General features: G+C 37.6%; 1 protein-coding gene across 35 annotated transcripts in view; it reads right to left on the bottom strand.

The window, feature by feature from the left end:
* Positions 1–69: 69 nt before the first annotated feature.
* Positions 70–27,060, bottom strand: part of FUBP1 (far upstream element binding protein 1) — a 31,654-nt gene continuing 4,663 nt past the window's right edge. For 2 of the 35 annotated variants that reach the window (XR_015950797.1, XR_015950803.1), the window contains exons 3-24: positions 26,618–26,680; positions 25,771–25,812; positions 19,849–19,888; positions 17,474–17,523; positions 17,314–17,385; positions 16,988–17,045; positions 16,338–16,500; positions 16,153–16,251; positions 15,958–16,059; positions 15,186–15,288; positions 14,996–15,096; positions 13,588–13,729; positions 13,012–13,172; positions 12,347–12,498; positions 11,842–11,921; positions 11,293–11,418; positions 8,617–8,691; positions 5,058–5,117; positions 4,827–4,972; positions 3,278–3,375; positions 2,403–2,448; positions 70–1,579 (exon numbers count right to left, since the gene is read on the bottom strand). Coding sequence is in view for 22 of the 35 variants with exons in the window: in XM_035122330.3 (XP_034978221.1) it covers positions 2,341–2,448; positions 4,827–4,972; positions 5,058–5,117; positions 8,617–8,691; positions 11,293–11,418; positions 11,842–11,921; positions 12,347–12,498; positions 13,012–13,172; positions 13,588–13,729; positions 14,996–15,096; positions 15,186–15,288; positions 15,958–16,059; positions 16,153–16,251; positions 16,338–16,500; positions 16,988–17,045; positions 17,314–17,385; positions 17,474–17,523; positions 19,849–19,888; positions 25,771–25,812; positions 26,618–26,680 (1,943 nt within the window). In the remaining 13 variants the exon portion in view is untranslated. Of the gene's footprint in view, positions 4,455–4,826; positions 4,973–5,057; positions 5,118–8,616; positions 8,692–11,292; positions 11,419–11,841; positions 11,922–12,346; positions 12,499–13,011; positions 13,173–13,587; positions 13,730–14,995; positions 15,097–15,185; positions 15,289–15,957; positions 16,060–16,152; positions 16,252–16,337; positions 16,501–16,987; positions 17,046–17,313; positions 17,386–17,473; positions 17,524–19,848; positions 19,889–25,770; positions 25,813–26,617; positions 26,681–27,060 lie in introns of all 35 variants that reach the window. The other 33 variants (XR_015950799.1, XR_015950806.1, XR_015950805.1 and 30 more) reach the window with 22 other exon arrangements.

The raw sequence follows: 27,060 nt of genomic DNA, 5'->3' as shown, positions 1-27,060 counted from the left end.
AGCTTTCAGGTGGAAGATGAAGTGTTAAGTACCTGCCCCCTACCCCACAAAAAACCCACAGGAGACAAATTACCCATTAGTTTACATTTATTGAGAACTTATACAAAAACATTACAATTAATGTGTATTCATGAGTACATACAGTGTCAATATTGCAAGCTCAACACAACATACTGTAAAGCATTTGATTTACCTCACGTCCAAGCTGCATGTCCCTAAGATACTTCCCATCACAGTAGCCTTTAAAAGACAATCTTCTTTTTTTAACACGGGTAGTTTCTGTAGAGAACACTATCTCAGGACGAAAATGCATCTTGCATTCATATAAGATAAAGGTTGCATAAACACAGGACTTTCATAGGGTACTACCAGTAGGAAAGGAGGAGCTACTGTTTGCATTCTGTAGGACCAAATGTTTTTCCTTATGAACTGCTAGTACACACAACGAAAACCAAAAAGTTCTTTCTACTGCCTAGATTATGAAAAGAAAGATTTCTCAGCAGCTGATGTAATATTTTCAGAGAGGTGAATGATATAGCCTACCTAGTTACTAAAATAACTGCAATTTACACGAATCTAAAGATCACTTTTTAAAACTAGCAAAGCATATCCTATACAGCACACATACTGAAGGGTGATCTGTAAACATTGTTAATAGTTGAAATTAAGATCAGCTTTTCAAACATTCATTACTCTCACTGCCTAACATTCTGTGACTGGGAAATTTGCCCTTATTTTTCCCCTGCCATAGCACAAGAACCGCTCAAGGAAAACGAGGCAACTATGTAAGTTGGATATAAAAGTTCTAACTCAATGAATGGAATGGAACCTTTTGATTCAATGCAAGGTTTCTGACAGAAATCAGACAAAACTGAATACCACAACTACACTTGGTGCAAGAAGATGCCTGTAGGTCCACCAGCAAATTGATAATGAAAATAAAAAAATGCTTAGTATAAAGATTATCAAAGCAGATGCACAGTACCCTATGCCAACAATTTCATTCTAGTTTCTATTACATCCCTTCCCTTGAAATTTCAATTTAAGCTATGTTTATTAAAAACTGAGCAGCGAAAACAAGCTGTTTTAAAATGGAGAAACAAAATCCAACTGAGATGAAGCTCTTCAGCACGTATCTAGTTCTCATATAATAATGAAATCTGACATGTTGAACTACAACAAAATATGAAGTGGCTCGAGGGAATTCAAGTACAACTATTAATTTAGTTGTGAAATGCAAAACATTATCTATGCTTGACTATTTAGCAAAGTGTAAATTGATAGATGGTTTGTATTATTACCACATAACAAATTATGGAACATTTATGGTCAAGCAAATAGCACTTTAAAGAACGAGAAGCGATTAAAACAGGCAAATTATACCCTACACCATTAAGTATGGGATACATTTAAAATCGGTATTGTTTTGCCAATTTTACCTTCTACATGGAGCCCTTCTATGGTCCATGCTCATCGGCTCATCATGGCCATACACTCAAAGGAATCCTCTTTATTGGAAGTAACTATCTCAGGACCTGATTTTATGAGCTATGATTTGGTGCTTGCAGCATCTTCAGCACTGTGTGTGAAAATGAAGGCAGGGTTTTTTGAATATTTTTCTTTGATGCAGAGAAAAGCAGGACTTTTGATAAAATCAAAGCATTTTATTAAGTGACAAACAAAAAACTGATGGTACTGCCTTAGCATCGTCTATCTAAACTGAAAAAAATGCACCAGTTAAGCTATCTAGATAAGCCATATACAAAACATTTAAACTGGCAAAAATATACAGCGATTCAGCTGAAATAGCAAAGTAGGAAGGAGTTTCCTATAACAAGGAAATATTTGCTGAACTGTTAACATTTTACTGGTAATACATGCTTTCTACAACTATTCTGCAAAATTCAAGTCTAAATTTTCCTTCTTTATCAAATAAGCAAGCTAGGTTATGTTTTATGGTGTATAACTTAAAATCCGTTATTGCCTTGGGAATGAGAAACACACAGTATGCTTGAATAAGTAGTATTGGGTATAACATCCTTTGAACATTATAAAAGCATTTGTGAAGGCTGTTGAAATTCTGACCAATATTTCCTGTATCTTGAAAAAATATTTTATATTCATTTGTAACAACTCTGTTATTGAGGGAAAAATAGTAAAAGTGACTTACTCAAAAATTATTGCAGCAATCCACTTATCTTTTAAAAATAAAGATACACATTTACCCAGAAATGTAAATAATTGTTTCAGACTTTCCATTGGAATTAAACCATGAATAGCAGAATACATTTGGGGAAGATATTGGCAGATTGCTTTTGAATACACAAGCACAAAAAATTCTCACAGGGACAACATTAATAAACTGAAATATGTATTTATACACTTCCTTAGGTTGTGCTTACCTGTGCTTTTTGCAGCAGAACCTAAGGTGGAAGGTCTGGGAAGGCACTGTGAAGTATAAATAATTGCACTGTTTGCAATTAATAAAGATTTTATACTTTAAATGAATCAAAATCAACAGCCTCCATTTGGTGAATGATAAAGAATCTGGTGAATTGTTGCTCTGTTTAGTTAGTAACTACACCATTTTCCAATAAGCTACAGACTAATCATGCAAAATATTTGATCTAGAGACTTTATAGCCTACACTAAATATATTTAATAACTTCCTAGTAGTCTTTTCAAAATTTAAATCCTAACCTAAATTGGGATAAAAATAATTCCCTCCTGATTCTACAGTACAACAAAATGCATTTTTAATTATTTGTGCAGTAAAACTACTTCATTTCTGATCTCATTTTGTTCTTTTCTTGCAGCCATCCTAAGAGTATACTCCAAAACAACAAAATAGTTTTCCAAAAATAAGGCTAATAGTTTTAGAAATTAACATATACTTCTATCACCAAATAAATGCAGACAACTCAAGACAATACAACTTCCTCCTGACAAGCATTTCAAACTTTTGTTTTTAACAATGCACAAGTTTATATCTGAATATATCTCATTTTTGAACCCTAATGAACAATTATTACTTAGGTAAATGACAATTTCTTTTGCTAAAGCTAAATAGCTCAAGAATACTTACCATTAAAGCTCATACACATACATTTATGAACACCTAGGTTTCTGAATTAAGAAGCAATTATGATTTGCTAAAATATCAGCACTGTATTTTATTCCAACATAATATTCACACAGGTATGGCATTTGCATTATGTGGAACACTGACAAAAAGATACTGTTGCAGTTCATCATTTTGTCATTCTGATGTACTTACAGTGCAATGCTCCTTGAAGGAACAATCAAGGATGATACACAGCACAGTCCTCCTCACCCCTACAGAGCTAGTTCTATACTGGCTGGATCAAACCTGCACTTCAACAGACAATGGCAAGACAGACTGTATTGCATGTAATCTAATAGATGCAAAAAAAGCAAACAGTGGATTTTAACAGTATACCAATTTTCAGTATGAATTAGTAAAAGTAAAAAAGTTTTATGGAGATTTTTCAAAATATAACTTAATGACTAGTCTTCAACATTTAAAAACAGAGCTCATCTGCAAGACGTTTTTTCTGTTAAGCACTCCCAGGCTCCAAATAGCATATTTCTAACACAAACGCAGTTTTAGTAACTAAAAAGCATATAATCCTTACTACACTGAATTCTTAAGCAAAGTGCTGCAAACCGATTGCTTAGCACATATTGCCTTTTAGAACGATTCAATAACAAGCCTGAAAAAATATACTAAAGAATTAAACCATGTATAAAAACAAATGTTAGCTATAGCAGCTATATGGGTCTGAGACAGTGGTCATGGATAAAAAAGAAAATGCAACTGTTAATGCAGTAGAAGTATGTCAAGGAACATCTTCATGTACATGCAATTTTTAATCAAGTAGAAAGAGGAGGATATCAAGATGCCAAACAGCAAAATACAGTAATGAAAAAGATCCTTCTATAACTATTCTGCAAAGGGAGAATACCAATGTAAAGCTCAAACTTTCAAGGAAAAAAAAATCTTAATTGTGTACATGTACAGCATTACTAAGAAACCCTTGAATTCTCCGAGTACCCACATATCCAACTTACCGACACAGGAGGTTTCATATTATTTATTGTAAAGCACAAAACAGGCATTTAAAAGTGATCAAGTATACATTGAAAAAGTACATTTATATCACAAAGCATTGACCACATAATAGTTGCAAATACATTTGCTGGAATGTGTACATCTACACTAATGTACTAAAAACAAACCAATTTCCATTTCTACACAGAAATATTACCTCCTATCAGTAGTGATAGATATTTTGTACATTTTCAAAAACACTATTTTTAAACCAAACAAAATTATGATCTTCAAGAAGGCGTCTGCATCCATACATTTAACAAAGGTATTTTCCCCCACATAATGAAGCAAATACTGTATTGTCCACTTCTTATTATTGGCCCTGTGCGAAGAAATACATAAGAGATACACAAAAAGTTAAAGAAAATCTTTTTTAAATTGTGCTAACTCAGGAGTGAAGCCTTTAAGAAAGAAAAATTGGTTAATGTAATGGTGGTGGCTTCCTGCATGGCTTCAAAAACCCTGGGAGGAGAAATTTTTTGATCAAAAACATCGAATGTATGCAAAGAAAGACACAGAACTCCAGTTAACAGAGCATAAATCAATTTACGGATTATCATTTACCAGGAAAAATAATGCATACTCCAGGTAAGATATCAAAGTGGGAGACATGCAAAAAAACAAAAAACACCCCATGAAATAAAGGTTAAAAAAATCACTAATATATCAGCCAAATAAGTCAAGATTGTTATACCTGTGGTGCTGGAGGATGTTGTGGCATTCCTTGTGGACTTGTCTGGGCATAATAGGCTGCCTGCTGTCTATAGTATTCAGCCCACGCTGCACTATAATCTGGCTGACCCGCTGGTGGGGCTCCGGCTGGAGCTGGAACTGCCTGACCTAGAACAAACATACATTACACAACTCTGGTGCCATAAAAGGGACAAAAGAAGCTCAAAATAATCTCGTTTCTAACAAACATTACCTTGCTTCTTGTAATATTCCTCCCAAGCCTTTGAATAATCTTGTGGCTGCCCTTGTTGACCTGCAAAACCCCCCACATTTTAATGTAAACACAGCTCCCAGGTACACCAAAATTACAGACAAGAATACAGTGGAAGAGTTCTTTGTGTTTTATTTGACGTTTAGTGCAAACAAAGAGAGATAATATTAAATCTCTAATTTGTATAATATTTTCTTCTACACATTGTTCCAGAGTTTAAAATAAAGATTTAAGCACTGTATGCCTACATTTGAGCTCAGCATTTGTAGAATGGTTCATAGCCCCACTCCTCAAAAGTTTACGGCAGAAGTGTGTGTGTGTGTGAAATCTATAGCATGAGATGCCTCACTCCATATAAAGTATATTGTTACATACATAAACTATCCCACCCGATCCATGTTATTGCCCCCTCTGTGAGAATTGTATTGCATTTTTTGGGGGTGTGTGTGTATACACAATATTCTACAAAGTGGCACACAGGAGTCACTGCCGTGTTCCTACAAGGTGAGCCAGCCCTGAAGTGTATCAAACTGAGAAAGTTGGAATATTACTTCTCCCAACACTGCTTCAAAAATTAAGAATGCATTTCCTGTCAAATCATGTTTAACACACATTTAACGACATCAGATTTTTCAATTGCTGCCTATGCAGTACATAGAGGAGTCAGGTTGGTCAATTCCTAGTGGCCACATGGGTCCCTTTAAATTAGTTCACTGATTAATTGTGTATGTTTTAATTAAATAATCAAAATTAGATTTTCGAAGCATATTATATATCCATAGTGAATGAAGCAAGATTTAAACTTAATGAATGAAGCAAGATAAAAGCCTTAAAGTTGCAAGTGTCAGCAACTCTGAAACAGGAAAGAGTCACAATAAAAAACTAAAAGAAATCAAGCCTGTCCTTGATGTTTTCCCCACGCCTTCTAAGTGAGTTGGCATGTAATAGTGGGAGAAGGAACTCAAGGGATTTAGAAGCACCACATCCTGCCATTCCTCCAAAGAACTATCAGATATATGGAGTTACACTTTTAACATCACAAAGAATCCTGTGAAGTTGGTTAATCTATGAGATAGAGGTCATCTACTGAGCTTCATATATAATATCATGAGCCCCCAATTTCAGGTAACAACAACATACATATTAAATTAAAAGTTCTGTAACTGGCTCATATCTTACTTTGGAATTATACAAGTCCAAATATAAGGACATCCATGGCTGAAGGCAAAGTACTGCTATACTGATGTGTTACAAGTCTTTTCTGCGAGTTGTAATTGATCAGACCAAAAAGTGGCCTCCAAGTGCCTACTGTTAATTCTATTCCTTAAATAATCAAGGCGGCTCAAATGTTTAGGAATCTTTTAAGTACTGAACACCTTAGGAAAATTGCAGGATAGAAATACTGAAGTAATGTTTAACATTAATGTGATATTTAAAGTATAGCATCTTGTTTCAATTTATCGATGCATGCTTTAATTTTTTACTATAAACAAGATATTAACTTGATCCATGAAAGGATTAATTCTACATAATTTTTAAATACATCACTGTATAGTCAAAGGGAGTTGAGGGGACACATGAACAAGAAATGCACGCAAAAAACTAGTGCCAAGTTGTAGCAAAACTTTTGCCAAAATGGAAATTGTTATACTAACATAACAATTTGGTTGGATACTGTTCTTGGTGCACAGCAGCAAATGTATTATTTTCTGACATTTAACTTAAGGTGGTATACATGGTTCCCAGATAGTTGCCCATCTAAACACCATAACTACTTAGCTTCAGCAAGGTGCTGACATTATTGGACACATACTATACACTGGGACTTAAGCCTTTCAATCTGAAGCTGTGCAACATTCAGGAATTGAGGGCATAGATATTTCCTGCAGTGATGCTAATAAGTTACTTTTAGAAGTACGTCAGTCATAAAAATAATAGACTTGGATATGACTACTATAATCTTTGAATTGATCCAAAGATCCCACTGCATCAATGTAAGGCATTTCTGCTTGTCCGCAGGAGTGTTTTACTGACTCTACCACCCTCTGTTCTCAAGAGCCATTCTAGAGTGTCTACCTGGAACCAGGTTAAATGGATGCATCACTTCTTTCAAAATGCCCCTCCACCTGAGGGAAGCACTTTCTACTCATACAGTTGGGTCTCTGGATCCAAACCTCTATTTTGCTCTAAAAAGGTTTGAATAAATTTGTAGCAGAGTAAGTAGTAGAAAACCACAAACAAGGGTGTTATTGTGAATTAATTCATACAAGAACTCCTGGTACAGTTTATACTCATCAAGTTATAAATATTAAGAAAGCAGTACTAGGGTCTTAGCAGTTCCTTAAGAGAAACATCATTTGGAATTGCTGTAGTTGAACTAGTCTATAGATCATATATGCCAGGCTGATTAAAAATATTTGGAAGAATTCAAAACTCAAGAAAGTGCCTACCGTACCTTTATGTGCTAATAAGGCTATTATGCCCTCAAGAGCTAATTTGGCATTCCTTGAAATCTGACTGAAAAAACCAGTCGTACATATACTCTATTTTAAAATCTCTGCTTCACAACTCAGATTCAGTCATGCCTTTAATGAAAAACATGGCAATATCCAGAGACGGGCAGAATAGTCATGACAATCACTATCCCTCCCCCCCCCCCGCTCTGCCACACACAATCAAATGAATCCAGGAGTAATGTAACATAATTTTAATTTACGGGCACACCCAAGCACAAATACCAGAATGGGGCTGGTCTACGTTAAGAGATTTAGCATCCTGTCAGACCTATTTCCTTAATTGAGAATACCTGGCTAACCTTAGGTCTGAAATATATGGGATTTATTGTGAATTTCTGAATTATGCTCAGGTTAAAAAAAACCCCAGGATGTGATAATTCAATAAGAATGGTTAATGTCCCTTGAAATTCCAAAAGGACTCAAGTCTGTCTCAACCACATTTTTGTTTTTCCTGCCTCAACCTAATTCACATAGTACAGCTTCACTTTTCCTCTCTTCTCTTTGCAGGCACAGTGACACTGAATTCTGGTGTGTCCTTCCATTAGAGAAAGAACTACTTGGGTCTTGTCGTGACACACACCTACATGATGCTGGCTCATGACAAAACTGTGAGATGGTGTCAATTAAGCGTGGCAGACTTTTCCATTTAGCTAGCTAGAGATATGCTCATTACTGGCAGTGTACATCATCTGATATGATGATGGTCATTACATGTAATGGCTGTTGTTATCAAACACTGATAATTCCACAAGGTAGGGAAAAAGATGGTGAGATGTTTTGGTTACAAAATCTAAGTTATTCTACACTTTATGCAAAATAACTATCCTTTCAATTCTCTGAGAACCCACTTTTCTTGATACGTATTGAAGAGGTATTCATAAGACACTCTCCCAATTCTTAATTTCTGGAGCAACTGAGTAAATTGTCTTGCTACTTAAACAAAAAAGCATATGAAACAGCAAAGCTTTTTAGAGAAGTAAATAATAAAAGCCTCCTTTTTACATCAATAAAAATGTAAAACATACCCATTTTTTTATAGTACTCTTCCCATGCCTTGGTGTAATCTACCTGCCCTGCTGGTGCTGGATTTGGCTGATCTCCTACATGAAAAGAAAGTTAAAAGAAAAAGTTTTTTGTGCGAACATGCATAAAAATACTGGCAGAGATAGTTCTGCATTTAAATTCACACACATAATGCGAAGTCAACAGCTGACAAGAGACCAAAAAACCCACAAGGTCAACTGGAACGTATCTCATGGCACAATGAGAAAAATTACATTATGGGGTGAGTGTCAGTCACTTGTTTACGAACTGCATAGGAAAAGCTTTGCCATATCGAGATGCCAACACTGAAATGTAGAAGCATATAGCTTTATGCATCCAGCTGATGCAAAATACAACACACACATTTACCAAGTAGTCTAAAGCAATGATTCTGAAGCTGGTATTTTTTACAGTAAAGACTCAAGGCATAGGACATATACATGATGACTGTTGGTGGGCACCCCACACCCATCAATGTCCTTTCTTCAAAAAGTCAACAACAAAATATCCCTTCCACTGATTTGTATGGAGCCTGGTTAAGAGTTGCCTCAAACAAGAGTGGCTGGGTTTCCCTAGCCACTCCTTTGCTCTACCAAGGCTTCCTCAGATTCCAATCTGACCAAGTCTTTGGCCACATGTGTCTGAAAACATGTATGCATTGCAGGTTTTTTTTTTTGCAAGAGTTGTTTGATAGTTGGCTGTAGTACCAAATAAAAGCACTAGTATTTTGATCTATTAATGGTATCAGCAAGCACACCAGTGATGAAATATAGACAAAATTTGGGCATCCTACAGTTGTCATGCACCAAGTTGTTCAGGACTAAATTTCTACCCAAATGCACAGATTAGTATATGGTATCTGGAGCACTGGTTTCTTTTCTATGTGTTCTACTACAGGTGTTTACACTCTGGCACTTCCAAGCAGGAGCTGAGTATGTATGGCTGTGACACTAGCCTTATCCTATCTCTGGATAGAAGGAAAGGTGGAAGAAATGCAACATCAATGATTTGTCACTATAGGTCATGAACAGTTTAAGGTTCATGTTATTCTTCTTGCTACTTACCCACAGAGATCCAAGAATTTCAATCCAGGACTTGCAAACACATGATTTGCATTTGCCAAGCTTAATGCAGCTGTCTGGATATTATGACAAACTACAGTTTACTGCTAAATCAGGACAAGAATCCTGAACTGCAATGGTGAAAAGGTGACAGCATGTCAGCCTCTGACATAATGTTCACAACACTATCATAGCAAAAAGAATGAGAAAAAAGGGTAAGAGAAAAAAGGGTAAGAGAAGGGTAGAAAGGTGACTGATATAGCAGCAATCCAGTGGCAGCCAAGACCTTGACAATGCCCTGGACACTTTTGATAAAGTAAGATTAAGAGGATAGAGCCAGAAAAAGTGAAACTTTGGATAGGGTGAGGTAGGACATATATACGTATCAATCTTTCTGTGTACCAATGAGTACTTTCCCTCCTTTCCATTCCATACTTAGGAAAGGGACTGAAAATAAAAGTGCCAGAATTGCAACACAAGGATCATACTGGGATAGCCCAGTTGGTAGAGCATAAGGCTCTTAATCTCAGTGTCATGGGTTTGTTGGGCAAAAGATTTCTGCATCGCAGGGAGCTGGACTAGTTGATGCTTGCGGTCCCTTCCAACCCTACAATTTTATACAATCTATTGTAAAATTATACTTGGAATATGGTGTACAGTTCTAGTTGCTTCACTTCAAAAATGACATGGTAGAGCTGGAATAATTATAGTAAAGGGCAATCAAAATGATCAAGAAGATTAAGCAACTTCCCAATGAGACAAGATTGCAACATTTGGGGGATTTTTAGTTTAGAGAAAAGGTAAGTAAGAAGGGACAGAAAGGTGCATACAATTATGCATGCTGTGGAGAAAGTAAACAGTGAAAAGCTTTTCTTCCTCTCACAAGATACTAGAACTTTGGTGACATCCAAGGAAGCTGAATCTTGGAAGATTTAGGACAGGAAAAACTTGAGGTAGAGATGGCCGCTGACTTGGAAAACTAGAGGATTTGACGTGATCCAGCAGGCACTTCCTAGGTTATGCCGATTCCCCTTACATAAACTGGTAATCTCTAGTCTCAATGTACCAGCATGCCACATAGTGCTCAACACAATTTTCAATTCCAGTCTTAGAAACATCTAGCATTCATTTTTGCTACAAATCTTTTTTGTTATACCATCAAATTCTCAGAATTTCAGGTGGAATTTGTGAGGCAAGACTGTGTGTCTCAGATTATATGTGACAATCTGGTCATAACAATGCCCTGGGTTCAAAATTTTAATGAACTCAAGGAAGTTCATGAAATGAAATTTTGCCACCCCTCCCTCCCACCAACTTATGCCTCCCTGAAAAGCCTCTTCTGCGGACTGGAGATTTTTTAATGGACAATTTGGGATGGGAGAATCAGTCCAAATTGAGCAGACCTCTGCACCATTTTAGGTGAATCATCCCTCCAAGGGATTCTTGCACATTTTCCTACATTATTCAGGAGAGGTCCCTGAAGAGCTTTTTAAAAGAGTCAAACGTTCCTTCAGTGAACTTCCTTAAATTCAAGTTCTTAGGATCCAAGTCTCCAAATACAATGATCTTACAAAACTGAGTTTAATTAATGGGTACCTTGTCCATTGGTCTGAGTGGCTGGTGGTGCACTAGGCGGAGCTGCAGGTGGTGGCTGTGCTTGCTGTTGATAGTAGTGAGCATAATAAGCTGCCCATGCTGCTGAATTAGGGTCTGTTGGCTTACCTAGGAAATTGAACATTACTTTAAGTTCAACATATCTTCGGTAGGCTTCCTTTATTTTCCATAAACTATAGTTTAGTCACACAGTTCATGTCTAATTGGCTGTATACAAACCATATATTATCTCTTAACACTATGGCATGCACAGGGATTTTGCTTTAAGTCAAAGTAGCCCAGGTCAATTTCTTAAACTTTCAACAGTATTTAGTTTGTAGTCACATGACTCAAATTGCAATCCTATGCAAACTTACTTGGGAGTGAATGTCAATAAATTCAGTAAGATCTGTTTCAGAGTCAACATATTTAGGAATTTTAAAAATAATGTACCATGTTGTCTCTCATTTTAAACATGGAACTCAATGCAATCGAACACAATCTTGGCTGGACACGAGAATACATGTAGTTTTAAAAACTCTTTACCCTTACCAGGATCTGGAGGATTCGGTGGCTGCCAGTGTGGATAAGCATTACCCCATCCTTGCGGAGCATATGGTGCTGGAGGGCCACTAAGGAGGAAGCGTATGTGCAATCATTATTAAATAGAAATGGACAGCAACAAAACACAGCAGCTGCAGCTACTTCAGACTTCTAAACAAGTCACATGGTTGCCACTGGTGCTTGGAGGTGCCAATTTACAGCACTTTCCCCACGCAGTGCTGGAACACCCCATTTCTGGGGAAAGCTCTAATTAGCTATTTGCAGCTGCAACTACTGTAGCAAATGCATTAAAAGCAATCCTGGAAATGGGTTGAAACCAAAGGGTTGTACAATAATATTTTTGGTTACTTGGTGAAGAAAAATGTTAATTTACTAGCACTTAGAAAATGTTCTGGCCTGAGTTCTACTGATGTAGTCCCGTGTTCGAGGAGAGTGAAGGTGGAGAAGGGATCTGCTCAGTTTTGTGGTTTATTTGTAAGAGTAAGTTACTTACTGAGGTGCAGGACCAGGAGGGCCAGGTGTATAGGGAGCTGGATTGTAAGGTCCCATTGGAGCTCCAGGAGGCGGCCCGGGTGGCCCATGTGGCCCAGGGACAACACCATGAGGTCCATGTGGCACAGGTGGCCCCAAAGGATTTACTGGACCCTGAAAGCAAAGATAAAATGACATGGATGAAGTTGCTATCAACCAACTGTAAGAACAAGCTTGTTCAAATATCCAGCTAATGCTCCTCTTCTCTAAATATTTTCTTCGGAGAAGGAATTCCAGCTCTCTATCCCTCCAGAAATCCTTTGCTGTAAAAAGATTCTGCAGTCACACTAACATTTACAGAACTCACATTATTTGGTTCTCATGTAACTTCTTGCAGTAATCAGTGGACTAAGAGGACATTCAAACTTAGAAGTAATAGCTCCTTTACTGCTAACAGTTCATGGGGTAAACAGCAATTGTACTAGGGCAAACAGCTTGACATATTTGCTACTCAAATAGCTCTATGACATGTGAGAAAATGCATCAAGAATGCAAAGTATATTTTGTGTATTTCCCCCCAAAGCTGCCAATTACTAGCATCATGAGGCAACTTCCACACAACTATCATAGGAGCTGGTTTCCTCTTACTTTACATAACAATTAAATATGGTTTTCCAGAATACTTACTCCAATCTTTTCTTCTATGAGCTGCCGAGCATAGTCAATCTGCTGTGGTGTCCCCCGGATGGTAAACAATTTCATATTTGGATCTGCATTTGGTGGTGGGTTTCTCTGCAGTTCTATTCTCGCACCAGATTGCTGGCTAATGCTCTTGATAGTTTCACCACCTGAAATTTTAAGTACAAATTATTGCACTGAATTTGTTGCTAGTTCCTAAAGAAACAGAGAAGGGAAATTTTAAACAAGTCTATGCTCCCCTGAAGAAATATCAGCCTAAAACAGAGCAAGACCTCTTGAACAGATTCACGTCAGGCTATATTTGAATTTGTGGTGGGAACTTTTTGGTTCCATTGTTTTACTGGCTCTATTCAGGAGGAGGAGGAGGAGGAGTAACAAGTCACACATCCTCTAGCGCAAGGAAAAGTGACACTTCCACCACCTCAGTCCCAGTGCCTAATGGATGACAGTAAGATGTTGTCACACATCACTCAACACTGAATACAGCTACCCCATTCAGAAAATATCAGTTTAAATGTAACAGAAGATAGAAAAGCAATCTGCCAAACAGATCAAGTTTATTACCTTTCCCAATAATTAATCCAGTTTTTCCAGTCGGGACAATGAAATTAAATTCTTGCAATCCACCAGGTGGTCCCATATTCCAATTGCCCTGACCTCTACCTCGTCCACGACCACCAGGTCCTGGACCACCAGGATTGCCAGCCTAGGTTCAGATGAATAAAACAAAACAAAATAAAAAACAATTCAAAATTAGTGCAACCTAAAAAGCCTAGCAATTTTCCCCGTCAAAATTACAAAAATGCGATGTCTAAAAAAGAAGAGGAACAATATTTTTGCAGATGTTGCAAAATCTATTTTACCCTTTTCTGATCCTTCTGATACCATGGGGATGGGTAAGGCAGGGATAGGGGTTTAGCTAAAATATGGCATACATTTTATGTGCACCTGGGGCAGAGATGTGAAACATAAAGCATAGCTATCACTATCACATGTAGTTTGGTCTTTAGCAAATGTCTGCCCAGGGTATACTGCTTCAAACTGATGATGCGAGTATTGCTCTATATAGTGGGGTAGGAGAGCTGAAAGTAATGCCAATATATTTAACAACTGGCAACCAAAGGAGTGCATTTACCTCCATACCAAATAAATGGCATGGAATAGGGTCCATACTTAGCCCTTCTTTGACATGCTATTTTTCTAAATACAGTATTTATTTATTTTTTGTATGAGCCTATACCTGCCATCTGAAGTAACTCAGTGCAGACATAGCTTTAGGGATACAAGAGGCACTCTGATGGACCAGACCAATGGTCCATCTTATCAAGCATCCTGTTCTCCCAAGGAGCAACCAGATGCCTATGGGAAGACTGCAAGCAGGATGAGCACAACCACCTTAGTGAAAACCATGTCGTTGACAAACAACCTTAGCTATCAATATCATCTGTATTTCCCCAGAATGACAGCTTTCAGTCAACAATCTTTCTATGTACCTAACCCACACTGAGGTGAGGCTCAGCATTTATCCCATTGAAAACCATCAAATGCCAAAAAGCTTAGAAGGACAAAGTTCCATTAATCCTAGAATTAAAAAGTGTCTCATGACAGCAGTTTTACATATGAAAGCACACCCCAGAAACTGATGAGAACTCGTTTAATACCATTAAATCATTTTGCACAATATTTTTTCCTGAATTGCGGATTTCTGTAGCCCTGCAGTGATGAAAAAGAATCACAAACAGGGACTGACAATTTTGCAGAATTGATGTTTTCTTTTAACCCAGAATGGCTATCATAGATAGGCTAGCAAATATTTTTAGTTTCAAGGTAGAAATTTGTTAACACAGCTATTTAAGTAACTATCACTAACGCTCCCATTAGCCCACTTCCTTTGAAGTTGAGAAATGTAAAAGAAACCCAGTAATGCTTTATAAACCACTCGATTTCATATTCCTAGTAGCTATGACCCAACCTGAACACTTCGAAGAAGATCCGTAATAATTTCTGCTGCATGTTGGCATCTGTCTGGAGGTCCTGTGATTTGGGCTATTCTGTCTGGAGTTGTTCCATCATCTGGAAGAGGAATGGAATATTAAAACAAATTTCCTTTAAAAATTAGGAGAAAACCTCTTAATTTTATGTCATGTACATAGGCAGTTCACCTGGTTTGAACTGTATCCTCACACCAGCATCATTCTGTATCTTTTTAATCATTTCACCATTTCTTCCAATTACAATACCAACTGCAAATCTTGGAATTGGTACCTGAAGAAACAAAACAAATTTTCAGCAAATTTTTCAAAGCAATCAAAAGTATTTATCTAGGTTTAGGTCACTACTTTTGACACATTTCAAACATACAAGCAACCCACAATAAAGCCGCTGTGAAAAGGATTAGGTTAAGAAAAGGTCAGAGAACAGCAGGAAAATTAATAGCTGTAAACCAGGCTTCCTCAACCTCAGTCTTTTTTTGCCTACAACTCCCATGATCCCTAGCTAGCAGGACCAGTGGTCAGGGATGATGGGAATTGTAGTCTCAAAACATCTGGAGGGCAGAGGTTGAGGAAGCCTGCTGTAAACCCTTTCAAGCTATTTTTCTAACAAAATATTTAATACAATCCAGAAGTATAATGACCATTACAAAGAGTTCAATAATTGTCAAGAAGTTCATCACTAAGTTTATAAGGGCCAAAAAATGAAATAAAAATTTGTTATTATTCTATCTATTTATATCCTTTCTTCTGCAAGAATCAAGGCAGCTTACAGCTAAAACAGAAACAGCTAAAAACATAGGGGGGGGGAAGCAATCATTAAAAAACAACAAAACATTAACAGTATATACAAACATATCAATATACTTTCCTGCCCTTTATTCTAATTTGAATAAAAAGAAGTGCTCTGAAGGACACATTGCATAAAATATTCGATACTCACATCTAATCCTTCATTTCCTCCTATTCTTGAGCCATATTCATTGCGCACCTCTCTAAAACCACCCTGATCACGAATTAGGTCCAAAACCATTTCCTTGGCTTGCTAAAAGAGAATGAGGTACAATTCAGATGCAACCATCTTAAAATTAATTCATATAGAGGAACATTATTTTAAAAAATTAAAATATCATCTTACTTGAACTTTGTAAGGATCTCCTGTGATTCTAAGAGGTTTGTCTGCTCCAGTGTTCTGTGGTCCATCTTGAATCATTACCATTTTTACACCAGCTCTCTCCTATATTCAACAAAATTAATCTGTACAGATCATGCAAATTTAGTACTTTAATGCATTTGCCCACAAATTAAAATTCTTCAGCTTACCTGAAGTTGCTTTATTGTCTCTCCACCTTTTCCAATAACTAATCCTGCTTTGCTAGCTGGAATCATAATTTCCTGGACTGCATTTCCTGGACCATCCCCATGATGGAATCCTGGCGTAGGCCTTCCTTTTTCAACTATCTGATCAAGTAATCTCTTTGCAGACCTTGAAAAATATACAATTTATAATAGTGGCAAGACTGGGGGAAAACATAACTGGAACAAACAGCAGATTCAAATGGGTGATGGCCAACTAGAAAAGCAAGTAATCTGCTTAACAGGAAATGAAAATCTTTGACCCTTTACCGTGCCCACAGCACTTCCATTTAGGAAGTAGGACAAGAAAAATGTCATTGAGTATAAGCAGCATGGATGTGGAAAGAAAAAGGCAGGGCATGCAGACGATCGAAAACACAGAACATGAAGATCTGCAGAATAGTGCAGATAAAAGAAAGGTAGGTTAAAATGTACTGGATATACCGGGGGGGGGGGGGGACCTCAAACTATACAAGTTTAGCCATGCCTAAACAATGATCATTCTTTACCTAGGACACTAGAAAGTAATTTCTGACATAGTACGCTATGCTCTTTAACATACAGAACCATCATTAAAAACACATCAGCCTATTTGAAAGTTTTAAGCAAACACTTACTGTACTGACTCTGGGGTTCCAGTTAACATGCAAGATCTTTCAGGCATGCCACCACTATCTATAAAATGGAAACAGTACAGAATTAATACTACTAAAGAAGAAAGAAATCAGTAGCTAGCAGTTATGCATTAAAACTGAACTGCATATTCAAAAGGTACTCAAAATCAATTGTCCAAAATGTATCCAAATTTTAACCCATTATTTAATTGTTTCTAAAATAGTTCCTCCTAACAACTGGAAAATAATTAAAAACATTGGTGTGGTTGTAACATTACTTGCTTGTGTTCCATATTTTTCATTAACAGAACAGGAAATGAAATAGTTACCAGGTGCAATCTGTATTTTGCATCCAGATTCTTGTTGTATGCGAGAAATCTGTTCTCCTCCTCTGCCAATTACTTGAAAAATGGACAAACAAACCAGAATTATTGCACTAATAGCATTCAGTATATTTTAATTACTTTATAGCAAGGTCACACTACTTACTGAATCCAACCATTCCATCAGGAACTTTGTATTCTTCTGTCATTACAGACCTGAAGAAAATAACAAAAACTATATTGCACCTTGCTTGGAATTCTCTCAATAAACTTCAGAATTATATTGTGTTATCTAGTTCCTATTAGTTTATTTTCTTTGCCAGATTTGTAGTTTTGCAAGCCTACAAATAAATGATATTAATTTTATCAGTAGCCAATTATTTTAAATGAATAGGTACAATAATATCAATACTTTGAATAGATTTGAATTTCATAATCACTACATGTGATTTAAGGCAGAGGTTTGGACAAGAGGACTTCCACTTATGCAATAGGATTTTACCTTGCTCTTCTCCATCCTGCATCCCCTTACATGCCTCTAAAATTTACTCTGGTTTCCCCCAACATGCAAGAGTAGATTTTGGGGGCATGTAGGAGGGAGGAGAGGAAGGTGAAGCCCCACTGTGTGAGTGGAGATCTATTCTGCTCACACAAGAACAGCAATGGACCATTTGCGACCATTTGCTGGGGATGCAGGAGAAAACATTGTCAGGTGGAGATGCCTCTGAGTCCACAAAAATAGAAAATAGCACTGTCTACTTTTAATTAAAAAACAGACGTCACATATAAGAGCAAATATATGAAAAGCATGTATTATGTAAAGAGAAAGAAAAGATTGGAGAAAATAATAATAATAATAATAATAATAATAATAATAATAATAATATATTATTTATACCCCAGCCACTCTGGGCGGCTTCCAACAGAATATTAAAATAATCTATTAAACATTTAAAGCTTCCCTAAACGGGGCTGCCTTCAGATGTCTTCTAAAAGTCTGGTAGTTGTTTTTCTCTTTGACATCTGGTGAGAGGGCGTTCCACAGGGCAGGTGCCACTACCGAGAAGACCCTCTGCCTGGTTCCCTGTAACTTGGCTTCTCACAGTGAGGGAACCGCTCCTTCAGGTATACTGTCTGAGGCCATTTAGGGCTTTAAAGGTCAGCACCAACACTTTGAATTGTGCTTGGAAATGTACTGGGAGCCAATGTAGGTCTTTAAAGACTGGTGTTACGTGGTCTTGGCGGCCACTCCCAGTCACCAGTCTAGCTGCCGCATTCTGGATTAGTTGTAGTTTCCGGGTCACCTTCAAAGGTAGCCCCACATAGAGCACATTGCAGTAGTCCAAGCAAGAGATAACTAGAGCATGCACCACTCTGGCGAAGACAGTCTGCGGGCAGGTAGGGTTTCAGCCTGCGTACCAGATGGAGCTGATAAACAGCTGCCCTGGACACAGAATGGATCTGTGCCTCCATGGACAGCTGTGAGTCCAAAATAACTCCCAGGCTGCACACCTGGTCCTTCAGGGGCACAGTTACTCCATTCACGACCAGGGAGTCCTCTACACCTGCCTGCCCCCTGTCCTCCCCAAATAGTACTTCTGTCTTGTCAGGATTCAATCTCAATCTGTTAGCCGCCATCCATCAAGACACTCACACAGGACCTTCACTGTTCTGATTTGAAAGAGAGGTAGAGCTGGGTATCATCCGCATACTGATGAACACCCCACAAATGAAAGCCCAGGAGGAAGGAGCGGAACCACTGTATAACAGTGCCCCCAGCTCCCAACCCCTCTACATGCATGATCTATCCTACAAGGAATGAGGAAATTCAGTAATGAACACATTCTTTTTATTTACCTTTTCAAATGAACCCTATCAAGCTGATCGAAGCCTTCTTTCTTGCCCTTAAACATACTAACACCCTTACTGGTCCAAGCTCTTTCGAAAGAGGCAACATTTCTCTGTCATGCTGAACTGAATGGCATATTATTTTCAAAGATATTTGAGTAGCAATGACAGATTTGCTTACATTGCCATAAAATTAATGAAGAGCATCCTGATTCAATTTTAGCTGAAGGTAGTAAGAGAACATTGGTTTAACATGGATGGCATATTTTTTTTAAATCATACTTTTTGGAAAGTGGCATGGTTACTCTAAGAAACCACACACACATGCTACATTATTTATCAGTTGCCCGTTTCTAAAATGTGCCTTGAAGGCTCAGAATTGAAGCTCACACAGGTAAGCATCCATGCCTGTACATTGCTTGTTTAGAGGTACGTAATAAGCACAAATATACCAACTGTAAGGGTATACTATACACACTAGCTGAAGTAAAGCAAGCTGATGCAAGTTAAACTGGTGTAAAGTTACACCATATCCAAATTTCCTGGCATTTTTTAGGTCTATTCACAAGGGACAAATTAAATTTGCCAAGTTGATGAATTAACCTACTGGAGTCATACCTGCTTGGGATCGTTACATGCAATTTTGAAGTACTTTTTATAAAATTTTGGGAAATTCAGAAAAAAGTATCCTACCTCTGTTGCTGATGCATGGGTGGCATCTGATTTCCAAAGGCTAAAATAAATAAATAAATATTTTAATTCCATTAAATGCTCTGGAATAAATGACAATGGTGCAACACATAGCCTACCTTCTGAACAATTTGCATAAATATAACTTTTTTCATCTCTCCCAGTCAACCCAAAATATCACAAGTACAATTACAATCCTAAACCCATGTACTGGGAGTAATCCTCACTGAACTCAATGGATAGACTGCACTATAATTATCTCACACAGGGAAATACAGCACTGGGTACAATAGCTAAGCTCAGACAGAGCACTAAACCATGAACTGCTGATTGCACAAGCCTAGAATGAGACATCTGGCTTTTTCTCCTGTCGTATGCCCAGCGTAACCATTTCCTTCCAACTTTGCTGATAGCTCAGAACAAACAAACTATGACTGAGGTTTCACAAGGTATATCTGGATTGCAAACCAATATCAAGCCCTGGTACGCATGGAAAACAGACATAATCTGCCAGCCAGAAAGTAAAGACAAATTATAGATTGCTGCAAACTGAGAAGAAATGAATTAGGTCAAGAATAAAAGGATAAGAGAGCAAGGGGCAGGCTCACTGTTTTTCCTACTCTTATGCACAACGTCCCCTCTCTCTCCCTACCCTTATAGCTTGAGCTATACAGCACATTATTCTGAAGTAAGATCAATGGAACTTGTCTCTTCAGTGGGCAGAACATTTTTGCCTTCACCTTTAATGTTATTACCTCTCAGATTTCTTCTCCTATCCCAATGAATAAGCAGTCAGTAAACACACATTAGGATTTTCTTTTTGTTGGGGTAGCACACTGTATGTACTTAGGTATGAACAATCACCAACCCAAAGTCCTATCCCACTTTCTTTTGAAACAAGGTGTAGGTGTTGCATGCGGCTTGCCACTTTAGTAACAGAATATCATTGGTTCTAGCCAACACTGCAGCTTCACTAGCACAATATATTGCATTGTTAGCACAGAACTTCCCTCTCCTGTTCCCTTCCACAATATCAGCTCCAGAGTTTGGGGGACCCACTAGAGCAGATGGAGGGGGCAGAAGAGATGAAACCTAAGTCCTGTTATGCCAGTGGAACCCTGATGCCACTGCATTGGATAGAATCACCTTCCCTCTTTTTTTTACAGCAGCTGATGCCTCCTGTAATAGCAGCATTGGATTTAATCTGCTATTGCTAGCCTTTCCAGCTGTAATACTTCGAGTTGTATTTAATGCTGCTAGTTGACTCGCACAATGGCACTCCTCCCCTGTAGTCCACAATGCACCCTGAAAACCTTCTCCAGAATGCTGGAAAACCCTCCAGAACAGATTGTAGGGCAGTTGGGAGAAGAGGCAGGGGAAGTCAGTTGCACAAGCAGAACTCTGCTGGCGAAGTGTTGGATACAACCCATTATTATTTTGTATTTTGCTCCTCACCAATAGTAACTTTCTTTTTTGTTAAGCATATTATTGATAGGGTGCATATTCAGCTGTTTAAAATGTAGGGCTCCAAAAAAGTAAAAGGAGATCCTATATGCCTTGAAAGATCGCAGCAAACATTCAGTATACAGTGTTTTCAATTATTTCACTTCCTGACTCCCAAAATCTGTTCTAGAGGATTGTGGCACCTGTCCTCTACTGTATGGAAGGTGAATGGCAGATTTCTGAAGAATAAATGGGATGGTTCTCTAAAGTGTGGTCTCCCAAGGATGAATCATGGGACTTGCACTTTATACTTGCTCATAAATGACCTCATTAAGTGAGGTGGCCAGGCTTGCATGATATCAAATTGTTGACCCCAGTCTGTGAAAAAGGCAAGCTCCATTCTAGAAATCATTACCAGCCCATATCACAATGCCTTCAATTCAAATGCACTTGGAATACTGTGTACCTGTGCACCTTTCTTGAGGCCAGAGGTGAGATGCACTGTGGAGTTTGTATTGTTCCTGCTGCTGCTTGTATGTTTTCATGATGATCTGAAGTGTTTTTATATGCTTGTTGTGGTTATAATGCATATGTATGCCATATATCATTTGGCAAAGGCAGGCTATAAAATTTCAAAAGAAAGTTCTGATCATCACAACTACAAAGAGGTATTGTAGAGCTGGAAAAGTTTCAAGAAAGGGCAACCAAGATGATCATGGGGCCGAAACAACTGCACTGAGGGAACTTATAACATTTGAGGATTTATAGCAGGCAGGCAAACTCGGCCCTCCAGATGTTTTCGGACTACAACTCCCATCATCTCTAGCTAACAGGACCAGTGGTCAGGGATGGGAGTTGTAGTCCCAAAACATCTGGAGGGCCAAGTTTGCCTATGCCTGATTTATACTTTTGAAAGGGCCCTGCCTTGGACTGTGGCTGCTGCTCTGCAGAGGGCTCCTCTTTTAATTTTTATCTGTGTTGTTTTAAATGAGACCATCCTGGCTGTGAGCCCTGGAAGACTGCACCCTGCCTTGCTGGCCTTTTCCCATCTGGCCTGCAAGAGTGGAATGCTCACTGACTCCAGCTACAGAAACTGAGGCTGTTGAACAGATTCTTGGGCTGGAGTATTGTTTATGGGGGGGTTGAGAGAGCTCGTTGCTGTTATTGATATTATTGTTGTATCTTTAGTTTTAGATCTTATGATTTACGTGGAAATTGTTTACATTTGGTTGTGTACTTTTTGATGTGTTTTATTTATTGTTAACTACAAACATCACAGAAGTCATAATGTAAATTTTGTCATGTTGTAAGCTGCCTTGAGCATAGTTTCAACTATGGAAAGGTGACATACAAATAAAATGATGATGATGAAAGATGGCAAGAGATGCATAAAATGGATGGAGACCGCCCCCCCCCACCCGTACTTTGGAAGATTCTGAACAGAAAGAATTTATTCACATAGCACATAACTAAACTATGAAATTCACAACCACAAGATTTAGTATTTGCCACCAACTTGTATGGCTTGAAAAGGTTGTAGACAAATTCTTGGCGAATAAGGCTATGAATTACTAGTAGCTATTATCCTTAGCTTGCAGGACCAGTAGTCAGGGATGACACCATTTGGGGACCCAAGTTTGAGAAACACTGTACTAAACTTTCTTTATGGACTTGAGAAAGCTGAAGCTTTGCATGAACGCAAACAAGTTTCTCAACACTTTTACATTAGGCTGGTTTTACTTCTGTGTATTTCACAATATTAACCAACAGATAGAGATGCCTTGATGAATGACTAATTAATGTGCTTATCAGGCTTCCAGACTGCATTTCTCACACACCGAAAGATGTGCTGCTCTATACAATAATTGCAACTATGGGTTGGAACAATGAACTATTAACAATAGGAAAATATAAACTAATGCCTTTCCACCAATACTTCTGTAAATGCTAGCATAAGAGTTTGCACAAAATATGAATTAAGGGTTTATATGAGTTATTACTGCTTGTGTAAGAACACAGTTGTTTTACTTTTCTTACAGAGCTCTTTGGAATGAAGTATAAAAGAGTCCTCCAGTGAGCAGAAGACATCTTCCACACAAAGAAGGAAGCCTTTGGATCTAACAAAGTATTTCCAAAGTCATTATCTGGTCTTTCGGAAGGCAAAAATAGAAGGAAAAAAAGTTTTTTAGTAAATTCACCACACCCCTTTCCCTCATAATGCTACACATATGAGAAACCTGTTCTAAATTCCACAGCACAGTGGCAAATCAAAGACTTACTGTGCACACACAAATTCAAATTGATGCAAACCATACTCTGAACTGCTCCAACTAGATACTGTGCTCAATCCTTTTATGTTGCAGCCATATATTGCTACCTGTCTCCCCAGTACCATTATAGAACCTAGCTGCTCAATAAGCTTTAATATCTCTATTCTCTATTATAAGCAGGCAAGGCAAGGCAAGGCAAGGCATAGCATTATACTACAATGCCTGTTAACAACTTGTCTCATTGGGTACCTTACTACTTAAGTTCAGCATAGTGTTGGGAGGTATTTCTAAACATGAAGGGAAGAACACATTTCAAATGCATTGAAAGAACATGCTGCGGCATCTACAACATTCTATAACCCATTAAAAATGTAACCTTACTTAACCAGTTAAGATTTTTATAACTGAACTCTAAACAAGTCTGCAGGCTTATAATGAAACCAATTGTGCAGTAAGAAATTTCCTGTTGAAATTTTTACACATTTTTCTATTTTGGGTTTTCCATTAAAAGCAGCAGCATATTTAAAAATAGAACTCATATAGTCTCCTTCCAAATCCATGTAAGCAGCCACCCCACTGCTTTTGACCAAACATTGCAGAAGCTGACATCTGCCCACAAAAAAAGGGCTTTCAATCCCTTTCCTGTTACAGGTCCTTGCATTTCCTCAAAAAAACCTTTCCAAGGAGAAAGGTGTGATGTGAGAATATGTGAAGATCATGGAGGCACCTTGCGCAAACAAACTTCTGATGCAACACTGAATCCAACCCACTGTCTAAATTTACTTTTAACCTTTTTACACTGAATATTTGGGCCCAACAAGATATAAAACATGATTAGAAGATAGGACGGAGCAAGAAAAGTCCTCAAGAGGGATAATAGAAAACTATAGAATGTCCCTTCCTATATTTCCGCTTCTACATAAAAGGCTGCTACAAGCTGAAAAGCAGTAATAAAGTATGTTGGATTAGCAGCTCACTAACAATCTGTCTATGAAAAGTTTACATCTGTCTCATGGCTTGTCTTTTGCATCACTTCATGACGACTGCTCAAATGCTATGTTCTATTCTCATGTGTTGGTTACTTCCAAGACTGGATTATGCAATGTGGGGTTTCCTTTGTGCTTGATCCAGAAGCTACTGTTTAGTGCATAATGCCATGTCAGCATATAACACCTGTGCTGAGAGATCTGCCCAGGTTGCCAATTTGCTACCGGGTCAAGTTCAAGGTGTTACTATCACTTTGGACCAGTTTACTTACGAGATTGCCCTACCCAATGTGTCCCCTTGACCACTTCACTCAGCAGAATTGACACTAATACAGATGCCACATAATATCTGTTCTGCAATTGTATGAACTTGATCGTGGTTAGTGAGGCAGTGCGTACACTTTGGAACTCCCTGCCTATTGAGATCAAGCAGGCGTCTTCCTTGTACTCTTTTCAGGGCTTGCTAAAAACATTCCTGTTTAGATAAGCTCACATAGATGCTTAGAAATCTGAGGTAGTTTTATTCTGTATTTTAACTTTTGTATGTTTTAAAGTAAGGTGGTACAGTAGATTTTCCTTTATTTTCCTGTTTTAGCTTTTGTAAACTGTTTTGAGTTTTCTAAATCAAATGGTGTTTAGATTTTATTAAATACATACAATGATATAAAATAAAATGGGAGGTAAGGGCCAAAGCTCAGCAGCAGACCCAAGGTATCTCATAGTAGGGGAAAAGTCCTGTCTAAAGCCTTTGGCAGCCACTGACAGTTACTAAAGAAAATACTGCTCTATGGATACATGTTCTGACTCAATACAGCATATCTTCCTGAGTAAAACACTGCCAACTACCACTTTTTAACTATCTAATGTTCGGCTCATTTCAAAACTATATTCCTTTTATTAGTATGAATATTCGGTTTTTTAAAAGCAGATAACAAGTGATATGATACAAAAAGACTCCTTCCACTCCTATTTAAGATAGTCCTCCCACAAACAGAATCCCTATATACAACACATGTGTTGCAGTTTCAAAAGTGGTTTGTAATGCAGATCTAATTACTGTTTCTGGGGATAGAGGCACAAGACCACCCAGCAACTCTGCTTCATGCACTCAACCATTTGTGAGCACATAAACGTTGGTATATAATAATTATGTATAGAATAGAATACTAAACACTTGCTTTGAGAAGTACACTTAAGAACTGACCATAAGGTAAAAACATACTTACAATCATTATTTGGAGGAGCAACTTTCTTAGGCTCTGGTTGATCTGCAAAAGTAAGATTTTTTTAAATGTTTTTGTCACAATGATAGGCAATTTAAATAAATGGTTGTTCCAGAAGTGAAAATGCAACTTGTCCAATGCATTTTAGCATGTTTTTGAAATTTCAGGGAATAGGTCATCTAAACAAGGAAAAATCTTATATGTTTAACACTTGGTTAGTATAGTCAGGGGGAAAAATGCAAAGTACTTCCATTTATCGGATAAACTGTTCAAAGGTTTAATAAGGCACGCAGGTTTAAACACTCTATTACGGATGTCCAGGTCACTAAAGCATAACTAACAAACATTTAGCTGTATTATTAGTAATTTGACACTAAAGCTAATGATGCTTCTGTAACAAAAACTGAAAAGACCACCATTGTGAGAAATAATCATTTTACAATTATATCTGACAACGACCACAATACTAAATAGAAAATCAAAATTTAAGATTCAACCAACACATAGCAATACAATCTCAATCTGGGAACTGTCATACAGGCTTCCTAACCAAATACTGAAAATTTCATGGCATAAGACGTCAAAACAGCAGATTCAAAGCCACTACCATCACTACCATTCAAATCCGTTTAGTATGAGTGAAAGTCGTAGATAACTGATATCTGATAAAAATTACCTCAAATGTTTCCGTCCCACCCCATATTCAGGAATGTATGATGAACCACCATTATTAAGTGCAGTAAAAGTCAGACACATATTCCAAGAAATATTTGTGTCATCCATTTCAAAAGATCCACTAGTTCATTTCACGTTTACATACTAAACACAGGTAATAAATAAAAATTCCTGCCTTTAAAAGGAGAGGGCATTCCCTCCCAGTGTGTTGTACTGCTCGGACTTGTCCAAGAGCCATCTACACATAAAATAAAAAGAATACATTACATACATCATTTGAAGCATCATTAGCTCATTTTTGAATATTAAAAACCTCACTAATAATAAAAGGCACTTTAATAAAGTACACAAGTACTCCTTGTCAAGAGCCTTAGAAATTTCTGTAAACAAAATTATAATCCTTCAAAACCTACATTCTCCTCCAAGGTCAGAAACTGTCTTCATGATTTTTTTAAAAAATTACACAATGCTTTGCTTTTAGAAGATAAACATATTAAACCCGGTTAAGCCCACAAAAGCTTTTTAATTTTTTTTTATAAAAATGCTACACATTTCAATAACGTTTTAAAAACAAACAAAAGGTTCAAGCAAGTTAGAATAAGACATTTCTCCAAACAT

Source organism: Zootoca vivipara, chromosome 7, assembly GCF_965207765.1.
Source record: "Zootoca vivipara chromosome 7, rZooViv2.hap1.1, whole genome shotgun sequence".
Taxonomy (NCBI): domain Eukaryota; kingdom Metazoa; phylum Chordata; class Lepidosauria; order Squamata; family Lacertidae; genus Zootoca; species Zootoca vivipara.
The sequence above is the reverse complement of the archived record's forward strand: the minus strand, read 5'-3'. Positions and strand labels throughout refer to the sequence as shown.